Source organism: Callospermophilus lateralis, chromosome 10 (genome assembly GCF_048772815.1).
Source record: "Callospermophilus lateralis isolate mCalLat2 chromosome 10, mCalLat2.hap1, whole genome shotgun sequence".
Lineage (NCBI taxonomy): Eukaryota > Metazoa > Chordata > Mammalia > Rodentia > Sciuridae > Callospermophilus > Callospermophilus lateralis.
This window is the reverse complement of record NC_135314.1, coordinates 52,873,881-52,889,449: the sequence shown is the minus strand read 5'-3', so window position 1 is coordinate 52,889,449 and position 15,569 is coordinate 52,873,881. Positions and strand designations below refer to the sequence as shown.

General features: G+C 47.6%; 1 protein-coding gene across 14 annotated transcripts in view; it reads right to left on the bottom strand.

Annotated features, from left to right (window-relative positions):
- Nucleotides 1-15,569, bottom strand: part of Tnk2 (tyrosine kinase non receptor 2) — a 48,250-nt gene that overhangs the window by 16,773 nt on the left and 15,908 nt on the right. For 12 of the 14 annotated variants that reach the window (XM_076869057.1, XM_076869059.1, XM_076869062.1 and 9 more), the window contains exons 1-4: nucleotides 8,593-8,945; nucleotides 4,820-5,000; nucleotides 3,633-3,703; nucleotides 1,455-1,676 (exon numbers count right to left, since the gene is read on the bottom strand). In XM_076869057.1, the coding sequence (XP_076725172.1) occupies nucleotides 1,455-1,676; nucleotides 3,633-3,703; nucleotides 4,820-5,000; nucleotides 8,593-8,676 (558 nt within the window). In that variant the 5' untranslated portion in view covers nucleotides 8,677-8,945. Of the gene's footprint in view, nucleotides 1-1,454; nucleotides 1,677-3,632; nucleotides 3,704-4,819; nucleotides 5,001-8,592; nucleotides 8,946-15,569 lie in introns of those variants that run through there. The other 2 variants (XM_076869064.1, XM_076869063.1) reach the window with 1 other exon arrangement.

Sequence of the window (15,569 nt, the reverse complement as noted above, 5' to 3'; positions counted from 1 at the left end):
CTGGCCAAAGCAGGATTTGTAGGGAGTCAGGACTTACCTGGCCCCCAACACTCTTAAGATAACCTATTCTTCCCCCTAACTCAGCTTAAAAATCCCTGCCTCAGATCTACCCGCCTAGGTGGATGGGCATGTCACCAGTGCTGGGCTTACACATTCTGTCAGTGGTCTGGAGAGGGAAAGACTACTGGCTGACCCTTGGGAGCCATTGGATAGACTCCCCTTCTGGGAAATTCCAACCTTAAGTTAAATAGAAACCTTAAGGTAAGAGATGACCCATCTGATGACAGAATACTAACATGTTATAATAAGATAGACTATTAAAAATGTCTTTGGTATGGGGGCTGGGATTGTGGCTCAGTGGTAGAGCGCTCGCCTAGCACAGGTGGAATCCGGGTTCGATCCTCAGCACCACATAAAAATACAGGCATTGTTTTGTGTCCATCTACACCTAAAAAATAAAAAAAATATTTTTTAAAAAGTCTTTGGTATGGAAGGAAACCACTTTCAATACAATGCCAAAAACTAATCTATGGTGCTGGAAGTAGGACTATCCTCCTTTGGAGGATGGGGATACTAAGTGGCAGGGGCCTCAGAATCTTCTGGGGTGTGGGTAATTGCTCACACACAATTGGTCAGTGCTCATAAGATTCTATTCATAAGTAAAAACTCACTTAATTGTATGCTTTAGTGCACATGTTATCCCCTAGGGGAAAAATGTTTAAAATATAACACCAAGGAAAAAGGATAAAATCTAAAGAGCTATATCCAAAGTTTGTATCTAAAATTTAACTAGAGGCCGGGCATGGTGGTGCATGCCTGTAATCCCTGTGGCTTAGGAGTCTGCCTCAACATCTTAGTAACGTCCTAAACAACTCAGTGAGACTCTGTCTCAAAATAAATTATAAAAAAGGGCTAGGGATATGGCTCAATGGTTAAGTATTTAACTAGAGTGTGGTGGCACCAGGATTGCCTACAATCCTAGTGACTCTGGACTCTGAGGCAGGAGGATTCCCAAGTTTGAGGCCAGCCTGGGAAACTTAGCAAGAACCTATCTCAAAATATAAAGAATTGGCAATGTAGCTCAATGGTAGAACACCCCTGGGTTCAATACCCAGTCCTGGAAAAAGAAGTACAAGTCAACTAAATCCAATAAATTAATGGAGGGAAGATAAAAGGCAGAAACACTAACTCTGCTTCCTCTGAGTAGTGGGATTACAGGCAATTTTTTTAAGACTTTTGATTTGTTGCCAAACTTTTATAATAAATAAATTATTTTTATAATTAAAAAAATGAAACAATGTACTTACTTAACCCTGAGCACAGACTCCATGATAATCCTCTTTATATGACCTGTCCCCAAGTGCATTCACAACCCAGCAGAGGGGGAAAGAGCCTCTACTAGTAGTCTCAGGGGCCCCACCCCTCCGACACCACCCATAGGACATGGAGCTCACCGTCTTCCCTGCAGGGGCATCCCACTCGCCCCTGCGCACTACGCCAAAGGAGCCATCTCCCAGCTTCTCAAGGAGGCGCAGGTCCTTCTCCCCAATGAGGCAGGTGAGGCTTTGCAGGGGCCCCTCGCCCACTGGACCCCCCGGGGTAGGCGAGGGTTTCCGGAAGGTGCTCTGAGAGTGGTGAGGGGGAAACTCAGCCTCCAGCCGCTTTCCACTGAATACCTGTTTGAAGGAAGCCAGGAACAAGATGGAATCCAGAGCACCAGAGCCAGTCACTTGGTTCCACCCTTCTAAGTCTACCTGCACCTCAGCTCAGCCTCAGAGAAGTTGAATTATATTGCCAGAGGACAGACTGGCTGGAAGTCCATACTCCCTCCATATCACACCCCCTACAGGGAACCCACAGCAGAGTGGCTTCATGGTAAATATATGAAACAGACTGACTGGCATGCAGCCAGTGACTGTGGTGGCTCCACACCCATAAGTGGATACTGAGACACCACAAAGCCACAGGCACTTTGCTTCCTAAGTCTGAGTCTCCTCCCTGGCTTCCTCATGCTCCACCCCTCCCTTCCTACACTCCCTACCAATCACAGACTCCAGCCCTTAACCCACAAAGTTGGGGCAGGAGCCTGAGGGGCCCTCCACAAACACCTCTCTGTCCATTTTTAGCCCTGGCCCCTACTCTGGGTTGACCATTTGGCGCTGTCTGTCTCCACCCTCCCTAGGGAGTCGGCTGCCCTTCATACTGCCCAGGGGAGAGGATAATTTTAGTATGAGGTTGAAGAGAGAAAGAGAGAGAGAGAGAGAGAGAGAGAGAGAGAGAGAGAGAGAGAGAGTGTGTGTGTGTGTGTGTGCGCGCGTGTGTGCATGTGTGTGTGTGTGTGTGTTTTTACTGGGAAGAGCCTGGGAAGACAGCTGGGTTTCTGGAGGAGTGCCTAGAATTAAGATCTGAAAAAGAATGAGGACTAGAGGAGACATTGAGGTCTAGTTTGGAGAGGAAGGGGCCAAAGGTCAGAGGACAGGAGGAAAAAAGCTGTAACAGCAGCGGTGGCATGTCAGTCTGATTTAGTCACATTCACTGGGGTACCAGAGTATGGCTTCAGGCTGAAGATTCTTTCTGTCCCACTTAAAAGTTAATGGAACCTTATCTAAATGTGCTAGGAGGTGTCTCAATTCTGAGGGTCTCTTTTGGCCTCATTCCATCCTTCCTGCCAGTAAACTGGACTTCCTTATGTTTGTAAGCAATGTCATCTTATAAGGCCCTTCACAATCATTAATTCCAGGATGAGCCTAAGCTCTCCAAAGCCCTGCAAGGTGAGCTGGGTAATGGGACTAGCACTGTTGCTGAAGATACAACTAAAGTCTGGAGAGGGTCACAGACCTCCCTGTGAGCTGATGGGAGACCCCAAATCCCAGTACGTACAAAGCTCCACCTTCCTGCCTTTACCAGCCCCAAGACATTCATCCTTCTCTAAAACCTGGGCCAGGCCCAGAACTGTGTCCCCAGAAAAGGCCACAGGATCCCAAGAGACAGTCCTTTTGCCAGATTGCAGTCAGGAAATCTCTACTGCCCAATCCTAGTCCAGCTGTTCTGTCTTGCCCATCCCCCATTCTACGCCAGCCCTGAGGCCAGAAGTAGGGAGGGAGGCCCGAGCAGGCTCATTTCCTTTCTCATTGTCTTCTAGACAATGGGCAAAGCTCCACTGAGTCAGACCTGGGACTGACTACACCACAGACCAAAATTAGGACAAGGTAGTGGGGGAGGCCACAAGGAAGTTATGATAGGGCCAGATGACCACAGATACCTAGAGACCATAAAGGGTGGGTAAGAGGAAACAAGGCAAGATGTCCAGACAGTCCCTACCACCCCACACACCAAGAAAGGCCACTGGCCCCAACATTCAGCCAGAACGAGGTTCAAATAGAGATGCACCGTCAACACACTCCTGTTCCCACACACCAAGAAGACCTTGCTGCACACAGGCTGCTCACATGTCTGTCTTGGCCAGCTCTACAAGTGCCCTGCTTGATAAGACCCTAGAGGAGGGAGGTCAGTACAAAGTATAGGGAAACAAAGCGAGATTATACCTGCCTAGGGAATGGGGGAAGGTTTCTAGGACTGGCAGCAGAGTGAGGCTCTTGAGGCTGCCCAGACCCCACTCTTCACTCACCCACCTTGCTCATCCAGGACTTGCGTTTGCACATGGCTTTCCTTCTCTTGACAGCTTCCCACAGCCGCCGTTGGCCTGCAAGGAAGGAATGAGATCAGATGTTATTAGATAGCTCTCACTCCCTGGAGAGACTGCTGTCCTCCTCACAGGCTTCCTCGGTCCTCATGGAGTAGGCCCATCACTAGACACTGTCCACCACAATGATACTAACTAAATCAATTTCAACCTGCCAGGAGTTTCCATTAACCAGATGATCACTGCATTCCACTTCTAGGTAATGGTTCTCAAACTAGATGGAAGTGTTTAACCACAAAAATTGAATAGTAGCAGTCTTTTCAACTCAAGAAAAATCAAGGTAATGGATTAAATTTTCTCAATTTTTAGTTTTCTTCTCATAAAATTTTCTTATGTTAGTGGTATCAGAAACCAACTATCCAAGCTAAAAGCAGTATAAATTGATATCTATTTTAGCACATTACTACCCTAGCTACTTTAAGTTGAATGTACTGATAGGTTTCTAATGTTCTTTGAAGAATGCCATGACTTCTAGATGCTACAATCATTTCTTTAAGGAGAGAAACAGAGAAATGAGTTCAAATTAGGGGGAAGGTTTTATCCTATCTTCTCTCTTTAGATCTCTGGGCACTGCCCCACTAGTATTCAGAATAGTAAACAGAACAGTCCAAATCTGTGCTTATTAAAGGGTAAGGGAATATATCCTACAAATATTTGATCAAACAAAAAGGGGTATGTATTTACTCTTGAGTAGCAGAGCCTCAAGTTAAGACTAAATTCTCCTCAAACTGATGACCTTTACAACTGCAAATTGTTCCCAGTGAATCCTGTGTGCAGCATCTATTGATGCCCCTCCCACTCCACCTCAGGGTTTCTGGAACAGGAAAGGTCTCAGAGGTCTCAGCTGCCACCCCATGGAACCAGGAGAAAGGGATTCTAACATGTGCTCAGCTGTCCTAAGGACAGAGAAGGTACTATTAAGGAGGATGAGAAAGAAGGAGCTTAAGTTCAAGGTTAGCCGCTGCACCTTAGCAAAACCCTGTCTCAAAAGAAAAAGGGCTGGGGAGGTAACTTAGTGGGAGAGTGGCCCTGGGTTCAATCCCTAGTACCACCAAAAAAGACAGAAGAAGTTAATGGTCAGAGGGGAAAAGCAAGGAAGGCAAATGTCCCACCTACCAGGCCGGCCCATGCCAATCTTCTCCAGGTCCTCATTCTTAACATATTCAAAGTGGGACAAACGGGTAACATTGAGGTCATCCCGAAGACGAAGGAAGTACTGCTGTAGCTGCACCTCAGACAGCAACTCCAGCAACCAGCCTGTGCCCTCCTCTGGCTGCATGCTGCTGCTCCCCAGCCTCTGTGGAGAAAGGAAAAATGGCTCAGGGACCAACGGATGCAGGGAAGTGGCAAAGTGACATCTTACTATATAGATGCCTAGAACTGAGACCACCTGCTTGCTTCCCAAAACAGCTATACCTATATGTCCCTATTCTTGCCATCAACAAGGGTAGAACTGCAGCAGCTAAGATATAGCCCTGGCCCTGGAACAGTCAGGAGTCAAAATCTTAGTCACAACATACATGATCTATGGCTGTTGTGACCAGAAATCACTTCTTTATGCTCAATTTCCTCACCTGCTTCTTAGTTTCCAGAGGTCTTTAAAAGCCCTTTGAAAATCTGATTAAAAACTATATATTATTTCTTCAGAAAACAAAACCTACTTTTTTTTTTTTTTAAGAGAGAGAGAGAGAATTTTTCAATATTTATTTTTTAAGTTTTTTTTGGTGGACACAACATCTTTGTTTGTATGTGGTGCTGAGGATCGAACCTGGGCCACACGCATGCCAGGCAAGCGCGCTACCACTTGAGCTACATCCCCAGCCCAAAAACCTACTTTTGCTCCTAAAATTTTTATTAAAGGCTGAGGGTGTTTCTCAGCAGTAGAGTGCTCACCTAGCACATGTAAGGCCCTGGGTTCGATCCTCAACACCGCATATAAATAAATAAAATAAAGGCATTGTGTCCAACTACACCTAAAAAATAAAGATAAAAATAAAACCTTGATATAAAAAGAAACCCATCACAAATTAAAAGGAAATTTTTTTTAATTAAAAAATTTGGGGGGTGGTAATGTCCTGATACTCATCCATGGGCTCCTTAGATTAGATTTATCTTACACAAAGATCTAAACAAAGTTCCTCCCAATGCCTAACATCACCAGACCTTTTCCACCAATTCTAAGGCCAACTCAGATGCCTGCAGGGCCACAAAGTAAGTGGGATGGGTGGGGATCTGAGTGGGCTTTCAGACAACCCCAGCTCAGCTCCTGTCAATGGTTGTTACAAGAGACTGTGGCCCAGTATTATCAAAGTTTTCCATTTATTTAATATCAGACACCTAAATTTACGTAAAATCTTGCAGTTTTTTTTTCAATTTCTTTTTTAAAAGTAGTATGTGCACATAGTAAAATAATCAAAAGGCACAAAGGAGTCTTATTATTTCCTCCCCTACTGCACAGCTACCTATCTCCCTATTCTCAAGGCCAGATGCTAATAATGCCTTTTATGTACCCCTTGAAACTGTTTTCCCCTCTCACAAATAAATATTCACACATTACCCACACTGTTCTGTTCTTGATTTCATATCACACTTTTATCTCTCTCCTAACTTTTAAATGATGTCAACTAGTTCAAGTCTGAAAAACACACAGATACACACACACGCTGTGCTGGCAAAACAAAACATCTGCAGGCCACAATCAGCCAATGAGTACCAGTAAGTGACCTCTGACCTACACTCTCAGACCCAGAGAAAAAGGCCAGTGGCACCTTCAAAACTAAACAGGCTGACCTACCAGACAGCAGGCCCAACCCTGTCCAAGTAAAACAGGTCCATCAGGCCAGCCCCTGATCATTACTGCATTTCCAATGAAGAATACAGGCAGGAGGGAAAAGGCCAGCTGTCCGGCTGAGGGCCAAGCAATTCTCCCTTCACAACCTAGCGGTGGCCTCATCCCCAGCTCTCAGAACAATAAGATGCACCAAGAGAAACAGGCACTCACAACCCAGGCCCAGCATGAGCCTCCTGCCCCCACAGTTCCTAGTGGTCCTACCAACTCAGTGCCAAGAGCTCAGACTTTCCCAGGCAGCTTAGAGCAACACAAAGAGTGACAAATGGGAATGAGAAGCCCTCAGTTCAAACCCTGGCTATTCCACCAAGGCAACTGAGCCAGGCAGCTGGGCCAGCCGGGTGGTTTCCAAACTTAAAGCTGTAACCCTTTATTTGGATGGTTGTCATAGGGAAGCACATCCCTCTAGGGGACATTTTTGGTTGTTACAATGTTGGGTGGGGGACACTGAGACATTTAGTGGGTGTCTGGAGGATACAAACATGAGTTATCCTGCAGTGCACAGGACAGTCATAAACACTGTCCCAAATCCCACATAACTTAATTCCTGCAGGTAGTAAACATTCATAATCCTCCACACCTAGACTAATTCCATTTTACACAGGTATAAGAAAGTACTTTCATAGTTTCAATATGCACTGAGTTTTTCTTGAATGAAACTACTATGTAAACTGAAAGATTAGATTTTGCTTTATTCAGAACATAGTAAAAGCCTACTATTTAGAAAAATGTCAGTGAAGGCAATCCACCCTTATTTCAAAACTTTCCTGTCAGCACTGGTAGACATTGCCTTCCTGAGGTCTTAGAATCTGACAACTTCCTATGCTGTTCAATATTTTATGTGTTCAGTATACAGATGTATACTGAATACATAAAATATTGCCAACTACTTCCATTTTATTTCTCCTAAATAGTAAAGTTGGCATTATGATTATCTGATACTACATACAGTAAACTGGTTACATTTCTATTGTATTTAAGAAGAGTTAAGATTTTTTTTTAAATACAACACTTCAAAACTATGCTTACTAAACTTTTAATTGTATTAACTTGTTATCCTCAGCAAAAATGGGGGTTTGACATTTAAGTGGATGAGCATCAATGCTTCCCAGAATAAAGCCCAAAGGTACAGTGTGAAAACCACTGGCCTGGGCAGGTCTCCCTGTAGCCAGGCCAAGCAGAGCCCACCACCATTTCCATCATCACTGCCTTATCCCTAGAGCAAAGTGATCCCACTGGTGATACAGCTAAGCCTCAAGAAGTTTGCCACACCAGGGCAAGCAGTCTATAGGTCCCCTCCTCTCCTTTCCTTCAACCAAGTTCCAGGGCCCCAGGCTCTCCTATTCCTACCCTCCTCTGGGCTCTCGAAAGCAGCTCAAAGTTATACCATGGGTGATCAAGGCTGAGGAAAACCCACAGGGCCTATCCTGAAGCTACTTAGAAAGCACAGCCTGGTCTGTACCCTTTCCCTGAAACACCAGCTAAAAAATTGCTCAGCTGGACACCCCCCACCCTGCTCCCCAGCCTAAAGAACAGGATGGCTGCGTAGGGAGTGTGTGGGAAGACTGGGAAGAACACAGGGATCCCAGTGAGAAGAAAGGAGTCAGGGTCCCAGTCCTGTCTCTACTGCTAAGTCCAGGGTCACCCTGGACAGTTTACCTCCCCTCTCCTATCTCCATCTCCAGCCCATTTCTTTGTCTGTTGAAGCACAGTATTGCCACAACTTCCTCCAGCTCAGACAGTCCAATTCTGAGTGTACCTGACCCCCAGCATGAGGTAGATTTTGCATACGTGTGTCCGGCACGTGCAGCTGACATACAAGCACACACTTGAGCGGGCTCCTGCTTCTACTTTTCTAACACATACGAATCAAAATGAATGTAGCAGATGGAAAGGAAAGACCACTTAGCCCAGAACCCCCACTGAACCCCTCACAGAAGGTGTTCTACAACATTCCCAGTTTTCCTATGCCCCTCAGTAAAGTGCCGCTGATGAGGAGCTGCCCCTGTCCCAGCCAGTCCAACCCTAGCCCCCCACTCACTGTGTACAGTCGTCGCCGCAGTCTGGCCAGGAGAGGGAAGGAGAGCTCTAGGCCAGGGAACCGACGAGCTGGAGCTGCCGGCATCTCCACAGAACTCAACTCTGATCAGGTCAATGGGGCTGTGGCCTGGGAAGTGGGCGAACAAGGGCCTCAGCTCCTGAGTTTTATGCTCTGCCCAGAGGGAAGTTGACCAGAGGTCTATTCCAAGTCCTCCAAATCTCACACGGGGGATGAGTATGAGAAATGGGGCAGAAGAACAGAGTAGTCCTCTCTGATTTACTGCAAGCCCCGCTGTACTTCTACAACTGGCTGCAGCCTGGGTCCTCTGTTTCTGTCTTCTCTCCAGTGCAGTGGCCACAGCTCCAGCCCTACTCCCTGGCTCCCCCACCCGACTGCTGCCTGCCTGTCTGGCCGCCTTCCCTCCTCCCTCCCTTCCCAGCTGAGCAGCTCTGACACTGGCTGAAAAAGGACCTTTCTGAATCACTGCCAAGAGGACGGCAGGAATGGGAGGGGGGACTCTTCCTCCCAGCCACCCGCACCGGCCCCCCTGCCTCCCCATACACAAGGCCCCCTGTCTCTGGCTTCCACTGCTGCCCTCACAGTTGCAGACAACTCCTGGGATTTCATGGTGCGGGTGATGTGACTCAAATAGCATGTGTGGACAAGGGGTTGCAGGCCCCCATAAAGCTTATCTAGAACTGGGGACTAGAATATAACCTGAATAGGGATCATGAACCCCAGAATCTTTGCCGGACCCTGCAGATTGATCCTTCAGGAACCCTCCCCCATCCCCAAGTCCCAGTCTTGGCTGGGCGTCTCCTGGCTCAGTCCCTAATGTCGCCCTGTTACCCTGGTGCCCGACGGAAATAGGAGGCCCACAGCTTGCCAGAGTGGGGCAGTCCAGCCAAGAGCAATGGCGGGGGGAGTATGAAAATCTCCCCTACCCTAAGACTGCCTTGTCTGCCTGCAAAATGCAGGGTGCCTCCTTCCCAGCTGGCAAAGGTCTCAAACAAATATGTCCCCAGACCTCTGCTGGGATGCATGTACCAAAGCTATAGGATCCCAGGCTACAAGATACCTCTTGTATAGCACCCCACAGAGAAAACAGACAGCTTAAGAGGACTGGAGACACTCTATCATAGGCCCCCCATGTTCCTAGAGCTGACAAATGGTCCCTCTGCCCCTTCTCAAAGGGTGCCAGCTGCTCTTACAAACCCCTCATTACGGCCCCCAAACACACCTGACAGCTGCAAGAAGTCCTTTCCTGCTCCCCATCCCCCCTGGCCATGCCTGAGGAGCCCCTGTTTCTTGCACACTGATCTCTTGTCCCTATTCAGCTGGTCATCAGTTCAGGGAACCCCAGCTGGCTGGCAGGGTAAGCAGCTGGGGTTAAGAGTTTTAGGGATTCAGCATCCCAGGCTCTCTTTCAAAGACCTCTTATAGTGCTTAACATTCCTGGGGGTTTCTGCAGGAACAGTCATTTCCTATTCTGATGGGGGTAGGCAACCATCAGTACTTCTTTCCCTCTCCCTGTCATTTACCACATAAAGCTATGGACAGCCAGGTACAGCCTCCCCTCAGTCCAAGTGAATAACTTAGTCAGAGAGGTAGGTCAGAGCTAATGGACAAGAAAAGTCAGAATGAAGTTACCTGGATAATTACTTTTTCCCATAAGCTAGCAGACCACATCCTCAGACTAGAGTAGCCTACTACCATCTATCACGTACCACCTTGAAGGAGACCCAGTGACCTGTGGTTAGGAGATAACCTAAACAGGATTCCCTCTACTGCAAGATGGGGGTATTGGATCAGAACAGCCAGATTAAAAATTCTAGTCATCCCAGAAAGATGTGCACCAAAAACCCACCAGAATTCTATGCCTGACCCCTTCCCTGTTTTTATTACTAGGGATTAAACCCAGGGAAGCATCCATAGTCCTTTTGAAATATAACTTATTTGGGCTGGGGTTGTGGCTCAGTGGTGCAGCGTGCGCATAGCACCAGTGAGGCCCTGGGTTCGATCCTCAGCACCAAATTAATATAAATAAAAATAAAAATTTAAATAAATAAGTAAACACACACACACACACCTTATTTACTTATTTATTTTAGGGCACAGTCTTGCTAAGTTGCTGAGGCTAGCTTCTAATTTGCGACCCTCCTGCCTCAGCTTCCAGAGTAGCTGGAATTACAGGTGTGGGCCACCACACCTGGTCTGACACTTTTCTTAGGTGTATAGTAAGAACAAGTTCTAGCAGCTTTTCCAAAACACAGCTGTAGAGGGCTGTGAAGAGAAGCAATGTATATAGGGGGTAAGAGCCAGATCCATTCCTGAACACCTTACTCCTAGCCATAGGCAACAGACCCACACTTTCTGCCTCAAAACTCTCCAGCATATTCCCTTTCTCCTATCAGCTACTGCCCCCTGCTGGCTAAGAGAAAAAGTGCTTGATCTCAAATGGATGGGAAGAAGCCCCATAAACAGTGACCACATTTTCCAAAGCTACAGGGTCATTAACTTGATATATATATACTCAATAAGCTGTAAATAGGTATGCCCAGGATACACAGACATGGATCCCACAGAAGACTGAACTCAAACCCCAGCAGTGCTTGCTTCCTAGGCTCCTAGGGGGCATTACAGAAAGCCCAAAAGGCAGCTTGAGTCCCAGGGGACCTATGCACACCATGGCAAAGGCTACCATCCATCAGCAATTCACCACTAACATCACCGGTTCAACCACTGCTCCCTCCTCCACACATGCATGCACACGCGCATGCACACACACACGCGCACATTCATACATCATCATCATCATCATTCTTTACCCAGTCTCCTAGCCCCCAGGATGGGTCCCAGGCCCAGAAACACAGACACTATACTCCTAGGAGGTTGCTGCACAGTGCAGGGTTGGGCCTCTGCTCACCACTTATGATGGGGCTTGGGCCTCAGGTACCTGACTATTACCTAGGTGTTCCCATTACCTGCTGTCCCTCCTCACTCCCAGCCAGGCGCTGGTAAGCAGATCTCTCCCCCATGAAGCCCAAATTTCAGCGTTAGGCCAGGGAGGAAAGCAGCAGCCGCCTGCAGCTCCCGCCCCTCCAATGGCAGCCAGCGCCAGCGTCACTGCTTGCGTCCAGGGGGGATGGGCCTCAAGCATCCTCCAAGAGGGCAGGGATTGCTAAAGAGTCTCAGCTGGGAAATGGCTCCAGTCCACACCCGGCCCCATACCTTATAGCTTCAGGTCCAAGAAGGGTGGCTGGAGCCTCTCCTGCAGGGTCTGCCTCTGTCCCCTTCCCCAATCCTGTCCACAACCTCCATTCGACTGTGCAGCACTGCTCCCCTCTGCCCTGCCCCAGCCAATAAAACAGCAAGCTAGCTTTGCCAGGTATGATCCTCAAGAAAGACAGCGCGGAGGCCCAACCCTCACTGATCACAGAACCACAGCTCTTCTCAGTCCTTGACCCACCTCCAGGAATTCAGAGCAACTAATTAGGTCCTCTGGAATACAAGCACCCCCATATCCCATGATAAGGGGGGCCCAAATCTAAGACCCCACAGAAGAGAAGTGTCCAATGCAACTAGACCAGAGTTCCCTCTTTCTAGACATCCTGGGGCCTGAAACCTATTCCTCCACCTGCCTCAGCTTCTACTCTGCTCCAAGAATGCCAGGAGCCCAACTGCTCAACTTGTGTAGTTCCAATCAGGTACCCCACCAAGCCACTCCTCACTCAATCATGCAAGCCACAACTCCCACAGTGGAGGGAGACAGCGGCCCACCTACCCTGACCTGCCTCAGCCTGTGCCTCATCTTTGCTGGCCTTGACCTCACCCTCTTCTCTGCACCTGGGAGTACAGGGCAGGCCTTCATACTGAAGTTCTTCTGACTTCAGAGTAACTCCAGAAGTGCTGGAAGAAATGCTCCAACACATGCCCACGCAGGGATGCCTCACCCAGCCCTGGGGTGAGGCCATGGCCAGCCAACACAGGAAGTTCCACTATAGAGGCTCCTCCTCTCCCTCTAGCCCCCAGGGTCCCAAGGTGCTACACACACACCCTCTCATTCTAATAGTATCTGAAGCATCCACTGACTTCTTTCCTACTAGGTACTTAGGGCTGAGCTCAGGATACCTTCACTCCTCCCTGGGTTGGGGCAGAGGAAAAAAAAATAAGACATCCCCTTCTCCACTCAGCTTCCAGGTTGAGGAAAGAGACCCCAGGAGGGCACTGGGTGAGTTTACAATAGGCTCACTCCTCATCTTAAACCTTGTGGGGTATGGGCAGTACTCTTGCCAGGCAGGGGGTCCAGAACACATGGTTTTATTCTGTACAGAAGCTCCTTGGTATCTTATCACAGCCATGGCGAGTAACTAGTCTTAGGAACACCTACAGCTGCAGAACCCAAAGCCACCAAGCTGTGAAATAAGAAAGCTGAAAATGCCACATCTACCCCTTCTTGCCCTAGTTGGATAAAAGATCTGATTCAATCCATTCTCCCTTCTTGTTTTCTCCCTGCCTCATCCCCATAGAAATCCTACCTCCCAACACCATCTTGTGACACCTACAAGAGTTAAACCACCTCTGGGAATCAGGGAACATCCCACATATACACCCCTCTGGTTTTTATTTACCCCTTTATCACTCCACGCCATGTAACTAAAGGGAGTCGGGAGTAGCTAGGGACAGCCTAAGTCTGCTGTCCACTCCCCTCTCCAGAGGCTCTCCAACACCATCAGTGAAGTGGCATATCCACACTGAGGAGCAGACATGACATGCAATTTCCAGCCAAGAGATTTTTCCAAAACAAGCTATCATATTCTTGGGAATATATGCCAACCTTACTCCAAACTGGCCCTCTCCTACCTCTGTCTCCCTCTTCTCCAAGCCCAGAGGAATAAAAACACATGGAGAAGACAGGAGGACTTTCAGTTCCCCCTCATCACCCCATTGTCAGAGAGTTGTCTTGCCTCCCCATGTGAGCCCCACCAAGTTCAGTCAGCCTTAACTCACCTCTCCATGCAGGGCCCAAACTTCTGGACCAAAGCCAGGAAGGATTCTCTCCGAACCTCATCCTAAAGGGAAATGTACCAGGCAACCCTGCACCTTCAGGTCAGCCTGGTCTTACATCATACTGGTCAGGAGGAGGCTGGTCAGGGGCCAAGGATGAGAAGGGAGTGATTCAGACACACAACATAGCTGTCCACACCCTCTTCATCTCCATTACATGGGGCCCATTCCTTTCCATGGGGAGCCTGGCCACTGAGGTCCTGAAGGCAGGCAAGGCTGAAATGTGTTTGCAGGCAGTGCTAGGCCTTGAAATCTCTTCACCTTGCTTAGCTGTTGCTATTTCCTAAGACTTTTGACCTCACCCTTTATTCTCTTGTTAAATGATGATCTACCTTCTGGGGAGCAATTCCTCTACTCCCAAGGATCCTATTTCCACCCTATGCTGACTACCTCCAATCCTGAGCTTCTAAAGCTCTCGCCTCACATTTCCAGACATTTACAGGATGGTTCCATCCGGAGGCTGCACAGGTGTCACAATCTGTAGCACAAACTGAGCTCATCATCACCCCCTTGAGCTCTGCTAATCCTGCTTCTGTATCCTGACTGAAAGCATCACAAGCCAACTCAGGTCAGAAGCCATACTACCCATATCCAGCCAAGACTCCTCCTTCCTTTACCTCCTCTTCCACCAGGCCACTACAAAATCATGTTGCTTCAACCTCAGTATTCCCCCTCATCAATTCCCCTGCGATTAGAAATCACACAGACCTGAGCCAAAATCTTAATTTCATACTTTATAGATGGACAACTTTTGGGCAAGTCACTTAACCCCTAAATTTCAATTTCTTTATCTGTAAAGTGTGGATAAACAAAATCTCCCTCACAGAGTTGTTGAATATTCAATGACTTGCCCGGTGCAAAGGTGCATGCGTAAAATCACAGTGGCTCAGGAGGCTGAGGCAGGAGGATTTTGAGTTCAAAGCCAGCCTCAGCAACAGCAAGGCACTAAGCAATTCAGTGAGACCCTGTCTCTAAATAAAATACAAAATAGGGCTGGGGGTGTGTCTTAGTGGTTGAGTTCTCCTGAGTTCAATCCCTGGCACCTCCCCGCCCCAAAAAAGAGTCAAATGACAGGCACAGTGGAGCCCACTTATAATCCCAGTGGCTCTGGAGGCTAAGGCAGGAGAATCATGAATTCACAGCAAGCTTCAGCAACTCAGTGAGACCCTGTCTTAAAATAAAATGCAAAAGGGACTGGGGATATGGCTCAGTGACTAAGCTCTCCTGACCCTGGTACCAAAAAAAAAAAAAAAAAAAAGAGAGAGAGAGAGAGAGAGAAAGAGTCAGTCAGAGAATGACTACAATAGCACTTGGCACATGGTTGACTCTTTTGTCATTGCCATCTTGAGGTAGAAGAAATAATAGGTAGAAAGGAGACCCAAAGGAAGGACAAGAAAATAAAATATTTTATTTAGAGACAGAGTCTCATTAAGTTGCTAAGTGCCTCACTAAGTTTCTGAGGCTGGCTGTGAACTCATGATCCTCCTGCCTCAGCCTCCATCACCACTGGGATTACAAACCTACGCCACCACACCTGGCAAGAAAATAATTTCAATCTAGAAGTTCCACGTACTCTTCCAGGTCTGTACTCTCTAACCCTATCTCCATTCTAGGCCTATTATTCCCAGATTCCTTGGAAATCTGTAAGTCTACCTGAGCACTATTAATTAAACCCTCCAGTACAGATGAAGCAAAGAGGCAGGATATCTTGATATCTTGAGGAAATCTATAATTCAGGAGACTTTCCAGTGCTATCAATCAAATAACGAAGATAACATTATCCTAATGATCCAGACCAGTATTGAGATTACCAGAATGATGATACCATTCCCACATACCTTCCCATACCCACCCCTCAACAAGTTTCCTTTAAAGAAGATCTGAGAACCCAAAGACCACATTTCTCACTC